Source organism: Oncorhynchus mykiss, chromosome 2, assembly GCF_057628025.1.
Source record: "Oncorhynchus mykiss isolate SJ-2025 chromosome 2, ASM5762802v1, whole genome shotgun sequence".
Lineage (NCBI taxonomy): Eukaryota > Metazoa > Chordata > Actinopteri > Salmoniformes > Salmonidae > Oncorhynchus > Oncorhynchus mykiss.
Genome location: NC_143023.1, coordinates 104,264,800 through 104,277,147, shown reverse-complemented (window position 1 = coordinate 104,277,147; position 12,348 = coordinate 104,264,800). Strand labels below are relative to the sequence as shown.

Here is a 12,348-nt window from a genome sequence, read left to right as displayed (position 1 = left end):
GAAGCTATTCTGTCAAGAGATACACAACTTCCTGAAATATATTTAGATATCTTTGTTAGAAGAATACGATATTTCCCTTGAAGTAGTGATGCTGAATTTCAGCAGGCATGAGACTTAGGACTGTCCCAACTCTTTCTGACACTGCTAACCCTGGTCTCTTAGCTCCCTAGCCTCCATGCCCTCTCTCTTTATAAGCCTTTTTTTGGGGCAGTGGTGCGAGGGGGGGGGGGGCAGCATTGTGCCAAAGTAGATTTATCTTCAATAACCATTTGCTAAATCTCCATCCATTAGACTGAAGCTCCAACAGCTGTGGCATTAAGCCCGATTAGAGCGCCGTACTGCAGAGGAGAGGAGAGAGGTCCAAAGCTGCATCCCAGCCACATGTCATCTAGTGATTTCTATCCTGTGTCTCTGTATTTTGTCAATTGCTTCTGGAGTGGCAGAGAGGGCTAAGGAAAGGAGGGATAGGATGCTCTATTCTGGACTGTCTCCCCAACGCTTGAATTCTCTCTGCTCTGACTCCCGGTGACTCTGCTCTGCCATAGTTCTGCTGAATATTCGCTGCTGCTACTGCTGACTTTTAAACAGCAGACAGAGGACATCTCTATTGACACGGCATGCTGTGCTGAGATAAGATACTGAGCTACGTTGCTGTGAATTAGAACCAGAGACTATGTTTCTGTAAGTGCCACCAGAAAGGGTCCACCTGTGAGGTGCTACCAGAAAGGGCCCATCTGTAAGGTGTTATCAGACAAGGCCCATCTGTGACGTGCTACCAGAAAGGGCCCATCTGTGAGGTGTTACCAGACAAGGCCCACCTGTGAGGTGCTACCAGACACATGGAGAACTGACACGAGAATGGAAAAGGGAGCCGGAGGGAAGTGGGGCAGCGGCTCCTTTAAACGAGTTTCCATCAAACGCTCGGCATCCAGTGCCTCCAATAAGGTAAGAGGAGACTAACTATCTGACTGTCGAACTGACTAACTGACTAACTGCCTGACTGTCTGACTGTCTAACTGACTGACTGTCGGACTGACAAACTGACTAACTGTCTGACTGACTGTCTGACTGACTGACTGCCTGACTAACTAACTGACTAACTAACTAACTGTCGGACTGACTGACTCACTGACTGACTAACTAACTGACTGATTGTCTGACTGACTAACTAACTGACTGATTGTCTGACTGACTAACTGACTGTCTGACTGACTAACTGACTAACTGGCTAATTGACTAACTGACTAACTGGCTAATTGACTAACTGGCTAATTGACTAACTGACTGTCTGACTGACTAGCTGACTGGCTGACTGACTAGCTGACTGACTGACTGGCTAACTGACTTTCTGAATGACTGGCTTGTTGACTAGCTGGCTAACCAATGGTCTCTTGTCATGCATGGAGCTGTCACTGCTCCATGTACAACAGGTGATTCTGCCTGTTAGTGTCTTGCTGATGTTCAACAGGTGATTCTGTCTGTAGTGTTCGTGTGTGGCTGATGTTTAACAGGTGATTCTGCCTGTTAGTGTTTGGCTGATGTTTAACAGGTGATTCTGCCTGTTAGTGTCTTGCTGATGTTCAACAGGTGATTATGCCTGTAGTGTTAGTGATTGACTGATGTTCAACAGGTGATTCTGCCTGTAGTGTTAGTGATTGGCTGATGTTCAACAGGTGATTCTGCCTGTAGTGTTAGTGATTGGCTGTGCTCAGCATCTCCTTCATGAGTTCTAATCTAATAAAAATGTATTTGTCACATGCTTTGTAAACAAAAGGTGTAGACTAACAGTGAAATGCTTACTTATGGGTCATTTTCCAACCATGTAGAGTTCAAGATAAAAAAAATGAAAATAAATAGAAAGTGACAGGGGTTATAAATACACAGTGAATAGTAATACCAAGTAAAAATAACATGGCTGTGTGCAGGAAGTACAATGTAATAAAATGACTATATGCAGGAAGTACAAGGTAATAACAAGGCTATATAAAGGGAGTCCCAGTTATTAACATGGTTATGTACAGGAAGTACCAGGTAATAATATGGCTATGTACAGGGCGTACCAGGTAATAATATGGCTATATACAGGGCGTACCAGGTAATAACATGGCTATGTACAGGGAGTACCAGGTAAAACAATAGCTATATACAGGAAGTACCAGGTAATAACATGGGTATGTACAGGAAGTTTAATGTAATAACATGGCTATATACAGGGAGTGCCAGTACTGAGGCGATGTGCAGGGGTACGAGGTAAATACATGTCTATATACAGGAAGTACAAGTACTGAGGCGATGTGCAGGGGTACGAGGTAATAACATGACTATATACAGGGAGTACCAGTACTGAGTTGATGTGCAGGGGTACGAGGTAATTAAATGTCTATATGCAGGGAGTACCAGTACTGAGTCAATGTGCAGGGGTACTAGGTAATAACATGACTATATACAGGGAGTACCAGTACTGAGTCAATGTGCAGGGGTACGAGGTAATAACATGACTATATACAGGGAGTACCAGTACTGAGTCAATGTGCAGTGGTATGAGGTAATTACATGACTATATACAGGGAGTACCAGTACTGAGTCGATGTGCAGGGGTACGAGGTAATAACATGACTATATACAGGGAGTACCAGTACTGAGTCGATGTGCTGGGGTACTAGGTAATAACATGACTATATACAGGGAGTACCAGTACTGAGTCAATGTGCTGGGGTACGAGGTAATTACATGTCTATATAAAGGGAGTACCAGTACTGAGGCGATGTGCTGGGGTACGAGGTAATAACATGTCTATATAAAGGGAATACCAGTACTGAGGCGATGTGCAGGGGTACGAGGTAATAACATGTCTATATAAAGGGAGTACCAGTACTGAGTCGATGTGCTGGGGTACGAGGTAATTTAGGTAGATTTGTACATATAGGTAAGGATAACGTGACTCGGCAACAGGATAGATTATTGGTTTGCCAATTAGCTGCTGCTGTTCTGGACTTGGGGACTGTGATGGGACGTCTGGTGGTATGTATTTTGGGGTATGCATGGGTGTCTGACCTATGTGCCAGTAGTTCAAACAGACAGCTCTTTGCATTCAACATGTCAATACCTCTCATAAATACAAGTAGTGATGAAGTCAATCTCTCCTCCAGTTTGAGCCAGCAGAGATTAACATGCAAATTATTAAATTAGCTCTCTGTGTTCATCCAAGGGCCAGCCATGCTGCCCTGTTCTGAGCCAATTGCTATTTTCCTAAGTCCCTCTTTGTGGCACCTGACCACACGACTGAACAGTAGTCCAGATGCGACAAAACTAGGGCCTGTAGGACCTGCCTAGTTGATAGCGCTGTTTAGAATGTAGAGCAGCGCTTCTATGGACAGACTTCTCCCCATCCTAGTTACTATTGTATCAATATGTTTTGACCATGACAGTTACAATCAAGGGTTATTCCAAGCTGTTTAGACTTTTCATCTTGCTTAATTACCACATTATTCATTACAATATTTAGTTGAGTTTAGGGTTTAGTGAATGATTTGTCCCAAACACAATGCCTTTAGTTTTTTGAAATACTTAGAATGAACGTATTCCTTACGACCCATTCTGAAACTAACTGCAGCTCTTCAAATCAAATGAAATCAAATGTTATTTGTCACATACACATAGTTAGCATATGTTAATGCGAGTGAAGTGAAATGCTTGTGCTTTTAGTTCCGACCATGCAGTAATATCTAACAAGTAATCTAACCTAACAAGTTCACAACAACCACCTTATACACACAAGTGTAAAGGACTGATTAAGAATATGTACATAAAAATATTTGAATGAGTGACGGCCGAAAGGCATAAGCAAGATGCAGTAGATGGTATAGAGTACAGTATATACATTTGAGATGAGTAATGTAGGCTATGTAAACATTATATAAAGTGGCATTGTTTATAGTGGCTAGTGATACATTTATTACATCAATTTTTCCATGATTAGGGTAGCTAGAGTTGAGTCAGTATGTTGGAAGCAGCCATTCAATGTTAGTGATGGCTGTTTAACATTCTGATGACCTTGAGATAGATTCTGTTTTTCAGTCTCTCGGTCCCCGCTTTGATACACCTGTACTGACCTTGCCTTCTCGATTGTGCATCTGTAAAAGTTTGTGGGTGTTTTTGGTAACAAGACAAATTTCTTCAGCCTCCTGAGGTCTTTGTTAAGTGTTGCAGTCATTTCACTCACTGTGGTAGCTGCCGTGCAAAGTGTTTAGTCATCAGCACACATAGACACAAAGCCAGTGGCATGTCAATCGTAAAGATTTTAAAAAGGGACCAAGACAGCTGCCCTTGGGAATTCCTGATTCTACCTGGATTTTGTTGGAGAGGCTTCCGTGAAAGAACACCCTCTGTGTTCTGTTAGACAGGTAACTCTTTATCCACAATATAGAAGGGGATGTAAAGCCATAACACATACATTTTTCCAGCTACAGACTATAATCGATAATGTCAAAAGTATCACTTAAGTCTAACAATAAAGCCCCCACATTATTTTTATCATCAATTTCTCTCAGCCAATCCTCAGTCATTTCTGTAAGTGCTGTGCTTGTTGAATGTCCTTCCCTATAAGCGTGCTGAAAATCTGTTGTTAATTTGTTAACTGTAAAATAACATTGTATCTGGTCAAGCACCATTTTTTCCAAAACTTTATAAAGTGTTGGTAACAGGTTGATTGGTCGGCTGTTTGACCCAGTAATGGGGGCTTCACTATTCTTAGGTAGGGGAATAACTTTAGCTTCCCTCCAGGTCTGAGTGCACAAGCTCTCTAGTAGGTTTAAAATGAAGATGTGGAAAATAGGAGCGGCAATATCCTCTGCTATTTATCCTCAGTAATTTTCAATCCAAGTTGTCAGACCCTGGAGGTTTGTCATTGTTGATAGACAATACTTTTTTCACCTCTTCCAAATATACTTTACGGAATTCAAAATTACAATGCTTGTCTTTCATAATTTGGTCAGATATACTTGAATGTGGTGTCAGCGTTTGTTGCTTGCATGTCATGCCTGAATTTGCTAATCTTGCCAATTAATAAATCATTGAAGTAGTTCGCAATATCAGTGAGTTTTGTTATGAATGAGCCATCTGATTCAACGAATGATGGAGAGCAGTTGTCCTTTTTGGCGAAAATGTAATTTAAGGTGCTCAACTTTTTTTACTATCATTCTTTGTAACTTATCTATGTTTCATAGTGTAGTTTCTTCTTTTTATTCAGTTTAGTCACATGATTTCTCAATAATTTTCAGGACGTTTGCCAGTCGGTTGTACAGAGACCTATTTGCCATTTCTTTTGCCTCATCCATCTCAACCATACAATGTTTCATCAATCCAGAGGTATTTAACAGTTTTTACTGTCATTCTCTTAATGGGTGCATGCTTATTAGTAACTAGGATAAACAATTTCATAAATGTGTCAAGTGCAGCGTCTGATTGCTCCTCATTACACACCACAGACCAACAAATATTATTTACATCAACAACATAGGAATCACTACAAAACGTATTGTATGACCTCTTATAAATGATATTAGGCCCAGACATTGGAACCCCTGGTTTTCCTAGATATGTCTTTTATATTGTGATGACTACAGCTTATGGATTTGGATAATGCTTTCAAACAGACTTCTGAAGCATTAGTGAAAATTGTGATCAGTACATGTTGATGATTTCATTCCTGTTGTAAGGATCAACGCTGTTAGACGAGAAGCAGGTACAGGAGAACATTTAATGAATAACGGACATGAAACAAGACAGGAACAGCCTCTGGAAAAATAACGACATCAATGCTGACACAGGGAACAGACTGAGGAGCAGACAGAAATAGGGTAGGCAATCAACAAAGTGAAGGAGTCCAGGTGAGTCCAGTGAGCGCTAATGCTCATAGTGATGGTGTCAGGAGTGCGTAATGAAGTGCAGCCTCGGGTGCCAAATCAAATAAAATAAAATGTATTTTCATAGCCCTTCGTACATCAGCTGACATCTCAAAGTGCTGTACAGAAACTCAGCCTAAAACCACAAACAGCAAGCAATGCAGGTGCAGAAGCACGGTGGCTAGGAAAAACTCCCTAGAAAGGCCAAAACCTAGGAAGAAACCTAGAGAGGAAACAGGCTATGAAGGGTGGCCAGTCCTCTTCTGGCTGTGCCGGGTGGAGATTATAACAGAACATGGGCAAGATTTTTAAATGTTCATAAATGACCAGCATGGTCAAATAATAATAATCACAGGCAGAACAGTTGAAACTGGAGCAGCAGCACGGCAAGGTGGACTGGGGACAGCAAGGAGTCATCATGCCAGGTTGTCCTGAGGCATGGTCCTAGGGCTCAGGTCCTCTGAGAGAGAAAGAAAGAGAGAAAGAGAGAATTAGAGAGAGCATACTTAAATTCACACAGGACACCGGATAAGACAGGAGAAGTACTCCAGATATAACAAACTGACCCTAGCCCCCCGACACATAAACTACTGCAGCATAAATACTGGAGGCTGAGACAGGAGGGGTCAGGAGACACTGTGGCCCCATCCGATGATACCCCCGGACAGGGCCAAAGAGGAAGGGTATAACTCCAACACTATACAAAAGCACAGCCTCCACACCACTAGACGGATATCTTCAACCACAAACTTACCATCCTGAGACAAGGCAGAGTATAGCCCACAAAGATCTCCGCCACGGCACAACCCAGGGGGAGGGCACCAACCCAGACAGGGCGATCACATCAGTGACTCAACCCACTCAAGTTACGCACTCCTCCTAGGGACGACATGAAAGAGCACCAGTAAGCCAATGACTCAGCCCCTGTAATAGGGTTAGAGGCAGAGAATCCCAGTGGAAAGAGGGGAGCCGGCCAGGCAGAGACAGCAAGGGCGGTTTGTTGCTACAACGCCTTTCCGTTCACCTTCACACTCCTGGGTCAGACTACATTCAATCATATGACCCACTGAAGATGAGTCTTCAGTAAAGACTTAAAGGTTGAGACCGAGTTTGCGTCTCTCACATGGGTAGGCAGACCGTTCCATAAAAATGGAGCTCTATAGGAGAAAGCCCTGCCTCCAGCTATTTGCTTAGAAATTCTAGGGACAATTAGGAGGCCTGCGTCTTGTGACCATAGCGTGTGTGTAGGTATGTACGGCAGGACCAAATCAGAGAGATAGGTAGGAGCAAGCCCATGTAATGCTTTGTAGGTTAGCAGTAAAACCTTGAAATCAGCCCTTGCCTTGACAGGAAGCCAGTGTAGGGAGGCTAGCACTGGAGTAATATGATCACATTTTTTGGTTCTAGTCAGGATTCCCTCTCCAGAAAGGGAGAACGGGAGCAGGCGTGACACCTGTCTGTTTGTAACTATCCTGGTAGGTTGATTGATAACCTGAACCAGGTTGCAGGCACTAGCTACATTTTTAAGCTTTCTCTTGAGTGGGCAGCCTGATGAAAGCCAGTCAGTATTTAAATCACCCGGAAAATATATCTCTATTGATATCACATACATTATCAAGCATTTCACACGTTACCCAGATACTGACTGTTAGCACTTGGTGGTCTATAGCAGCTTCCCACCAGAATGGGCTTCAGGTGAGGCAGATGAACCTGTAGCCATATTACTTCAACAATATTTAACATGAGATCCTCTCTAAGCTTTACTGGAATGTGGTTCTGAATACAAACAGCCACACCTCCACCTTTGGCATTTCTGTATTTTCTGTAGATCTTATAACCATGTATTGCTACCACTGTATCAACGGTGTTATCTAAGTGAGTTTCATAGACTGTCAGAAAATGAATGTCATCTGTTGCTAGCAAATTATTGATTTTATGAACCTTATTTCCTAAGCCACATATGTTAACGTGGGCTATTTTTAATACTTTTCTGTCTTGATTGTTTTTCTTGCTTTACTGGGAAGCTTAGCAGAGGTAGACATGCTCAGGTTATTTATGTTAGTGCAGGTTGAGCTGCACACAGTGGACTTCCTCCTATGGCACACCACCTCAGCGCTAACAGTATAACTCTGGTTCATAAGCATATGATTACTGCATACACTAGCTGTACGATCAGTACAGGAATTCAGGGTTGTAAGAGGGACATAAATTAGGTTACTTACATTGTGTCTTCCAACGCCCCTGGGATATTGTACATTTGCTGAAGCATTATGATAACTCAGCGACACAATGGTAATGTTACGGTGCGTGAATGAGGACCCAAAAGCGAATTAACGTAAACAGAGCTTCTTTAATAACAAAACATAGGTAGGCTCAGATGGACCGGCAGATTCCGACAGGACAGGACAAGGTAGCAGCAAACATGACGATAGTCTGGTTCAGGCATGAATAACACAAACAAGAATCCGACAAAGACAGAAACAAAAACAGAGAGAGATATAGAGGACTAATCAGAGGGAAAAAGGGAACAGGTGGGAAAAGGGGTGACGAGGTAGTTAGGAGGAGACAAGGAACAGCTGGGGGAAAGAGGGGGAGAAAAGGTAACCTAAAACGACCAGCAGAGGGAGACAGGGTGAAGAGAAAGGACAGAAACAAGACACAACATGACAATACATGACAGTACCCCCCCACTCACCGAGCGCCTCCTGGCGCACTCGAGGAGGAAACCTGGCGGCAACGGAGGAAATCATCGATCAGCGCACGGTCCAGCACGTCCCGAGAGGGAACCCAACTCCTCTCCTCAGGACCGTACCCCTCCCAATCTACTAGGTACTGATGACCACGGCCCCGAGGACGCATGTCCAAAATCCTACGGACCCTGTAGATGGGTGCGCCCTCGACAAGGATGGGGGGGGGGGGGGGAGACGAGCGGGGGCGCGAAGAACGGGCTTGACACAGGAGACATGGAAGACCGGGTGGACGCGACGAAGATATCGCGGAAGAAGAAGTCGCACTGCGACAGGATTAATGATCTGAGAAATACGGAACGGACCAATGAACCGCGGGGTCAACTTGCGAGAAGCGGTCTTAAGGGGAAGGTTCTGAGTGGAGAGCCAAACTCTCTGACCGCGACAATATCTAGGACTCTTAGTTCTAGGCTTATTAGCAGCTCTCACAGTCTGCGCCCTATAACGGCAAAGTGCAGACCTGACCCTCTTCCAGGTGCGCTCGCAACGTTGGACAAAAGCCTGAGCGGAGGGAACGCTGGACTCGGCGAACTGAGATGAGAACAGCGGAGGCTGGTACCCGAGGCTACTCTGAAAAGGAGATAGCCCGGTCGCAGACGATGGAAGCGAGTTGTGGGCATATTCTGCCCAGGGGATCTGTTCTGACCAAGACGCAGGGTTGCGAAAAGAAAGACTGCGTAAGATGCGACCAATAGTCTGATTGGCCCGTTCTGCTTGACCGTTAGACTGGGGGTGAAAGCCGGAAGAGAGACTGACGGAAGCCCCAATCAAACGGCAAAACTCCCTCCAAAATTGAGACGTGAATTGCGGACCTCTGTCCGAAACGACGTCTGACGGAAGGCCATGAATTCTGAAAACATTCTCGATGATGATTTGTGCCGTCTCTTTAGCAGAAGGAAGCTTAGCAAGGGGAATAAAATGAGCCGCCTTAGAGAACCTGTCGACAACCGTAAGAATAACAGTCTTCCCCGCTGACGAAGGCAGTCCGGTGACAAAATCTAAGGCGATGTGAGACCACGGTCGAGAGGGAATGGGAAGCGGCCTGAGACGGCCGGCAGGAGGGGAGTTACCGGACTTAGTCTGCGCGCAGACCGAACAAGCAGCCACGAAGCGACGCGTGTCATGCTCCCGGGTGGGCCACCAAAAACGCTGGCGAATGGAAGCAAGCGTACCCCGAACGCCAGGGTGGCCGGCTAACTTGGCAGAGTGAGCCCACTGAAGAACGGCCAGACGAGTAGGAACGGGAACGAAAAGAAGGTTCCTAGGACAAGCGCGCGGCGACGGAGTTTGAGTGAGTGCTTGCTTTACCTGCCTCTCAATTCCCCAGACAGTCAACCCGACAACACGCCCCTCAGGGAGAATCCCCTCGGGGTCAGTGGAGGCTACTGAAGAACTGAAGAGACGAGATAAAGCATCAGGCTTGGTGTTCTTAGAGCCCGGACGATAAGAAATCACGAACTCGAAACGAGCGAAAAACAGCGCCCAGCGCGCCTGACGCGCATTAAGTCGTTTGGCAGAACGGATGTACTCAAGGTTCCTATGGTCAGTCCAAACGACAAAAGGAACGGTCGCCCCCTCCAACCACTGTCGCCATTCGCCTAGGGCTAAGCGGATGGCGAGCAGTTCGCGGTTTCCCACATCATAGTTACGTTCCGACGGCGACAGGCGATGAGAAAAATACGCGCAAGGGTGGACCTTGTCGTCAGAGAGGGAGCGCTGAGAAAGAATGGCTCCCACGCCCACCTCTGACGCGTCAACCTCGACAACGAACTGTCTAGTGACGTCAGGTGTAACAAGGATAGGTGCGGATGTAAAACGATTCTTGAGGAGATCAAAAGCTCCCTGGGCGGAAACGGACCACTTAAAGCACGTCTTGACAGAAGTAAGGGCTGTGAGAGGAGCTGCCACCTGACCGAAATTACGGATGAAACGACGATAGAAGTTCGCGAAGCCGAGAAAGCGCTGCAGCTCGACGCGTGACTTAGGGACGGGCCAATCAATGACAGCTTGGACCTTAGCGGGATCCATCTTAATGCCTTCAGCGGAAATAACAGAACCGAGAAATGTGACGGAGGAGGCATGAAAAGAGCACTTCTCAGCCTTCACAAAAAGACAATTCTCTAAAAGGTGCTGGAGGACACGTCGAACGTGCTGAACATGAATCTGGAGTGACGGTGAAAAAATCAGGATATCGTCAAGGTAAACGAAAACAAAGATGTTCAGCATGTCTCTCAGGACATCATTGACTAATGCCTGAAAGACAGCTGGAGCGTTAGCGAGGCCGAAAGGAAGAACCCGATATTCAAAGTGCCCTAACGGAGTGTTAAACGCCGTCTTCCACTCGTCCCCCTCCCTGATGCGCACGAGATGGTAAGCGTTACGAAGGTCCAACTTAGTGAAAAACCTGGCTCCCTGCAGGATCTCGAAGGCTGAAGACATAAGAGGAAGCGGATAACGATTCTTCACTGTTATGTCATTCAGCCCTCGATAATCTATGCAGGGGCGCAGGGACCCGTCCTTCTTCTTAACAAAAAAAAACCCCGCTCCGGCGGGAGAGGAGGAGGGGACTATGGTACCGGCGGCAAGAGCTACAGACAAATAATCTTCGAGAGCCTTACGTTCGGGAGCCGACAGAGAGTATAGTCTACCCCGGGGGGGAGTGGTTCCCGGAAGGAGATCAATACTACAATCATACGACCGGTGTGGAGGAAGAGAGGTGGCCCTGGACCGACTGAACACCGTGCGCAGATCGTGATATTCCTCCGGCACCCCTGTCAAATCACCAGGCTCCTCCTGTGAAGAAGAGACAGAGGAAACAGGAGGGATAGCAGACATTAAACATTTCACATGACAAGAGACGTTCCAGGAGAGGATAGAATTACTAGACCAATTAATGGAAGGATTATGACAAACTAGCCAGGGATGGCCCAAAACAACAGGTGTAAAAGGTGAACGAAAAATTAAAAAAGAAATGGTTTCGCTATGATTACCAGAAACAGTGAGGGTTAAAGGTAGCGTCTCACGCTGAATCCTGGGGAGAGGACTACCATCCACGGCGAACAAGGCCGTGGACTCCCTTAACTGTCTGAGAGGAATGTCATGTTCCCGAGCCCAGGTCTCGTCCATAAAACAGCCCTCCGCCCCAGAGTCTATTAAGGCACTGCAGGAAGCTGACGAACCGGTCCAGCGTAGATGGACCGACAAGGTAGTGCAGGATCTTGAGGGAGAGACAGGAGTAGTAGCGCTCACCAGTAGCCCTCCGCTTACTGATGAGCTCTGGCTTTTACTGGACATGAAGTGACAAAATGACCAGCAGAACCGCAATAGAGACAGAGGCGGTTGGTGATTCTCCGTTCCCTCTCCTTAGTCGAGATGCGGATACCTCCCAGCTGCATAGGCTCAGCACCCGAGCCGGCAGAGGAAGATGGTAGTGATACGGAGAGGGGGGCAACGGAGAACGCGAGCTCCTTTCCACGAGCTCGGTGACGAAGATCAACCCGTCGCTCAATGCGAATAGCGAGTTCAATCAAGGAATCCACGCTGGACGGAACCTCCCGGGAGAGAATCTCATCCTTTACCTCTGCGCGGAGACCCTCCAGAAAACGAGCGAGCAAAGCCGGCTCGTTCCAGCCACTGGAGGCAGCAAGAGTGCGAAACTCAATAGAGTAGTCTGTTATGGATCGATTACCTTGACATAG

The 12,348-nt window shown here is 46.1% G+C and overlaps 1 protein-coding gene and 1 long non-coding RNA gene across 2 annotated transcripts in view; one reads left to right on the top strand and one right to left on the bottom strand.

Moving 5' to 3' along the window:
* Positions 1 to 296: 296 nt before the first annotated feature.
* Positions 297 to 12,348, top strand: part of LOC110502669 (transient receptor potential cation channel subfamily M member 1) — a 131,417-nt gene continuing 119,365 nt past the window's right edge. Inside the window, 1 exon segment of the mRNA XM_090215695.1 lies at positions 297 to 945. Coding sequence (XP_090071821.1) covers positions 859 to 945 — 87 coding nt within the window. The 5' untranslated portion in view covers positions 297 to 858.
* On the bottom strand, positions 5,740 to 6,784 carry LOC149985332 (uncharacterized). Its single transcript, XR_016491139.1, has 2 exons — positions 6,658 to 6,784; positions 5,740 to 6,363 (listed from the first exon to the last, which is right to left on the bottom strand). It is a non-coding gene; the product is annotated as an uncharacterized LOC149985332 (long non-coding RNA).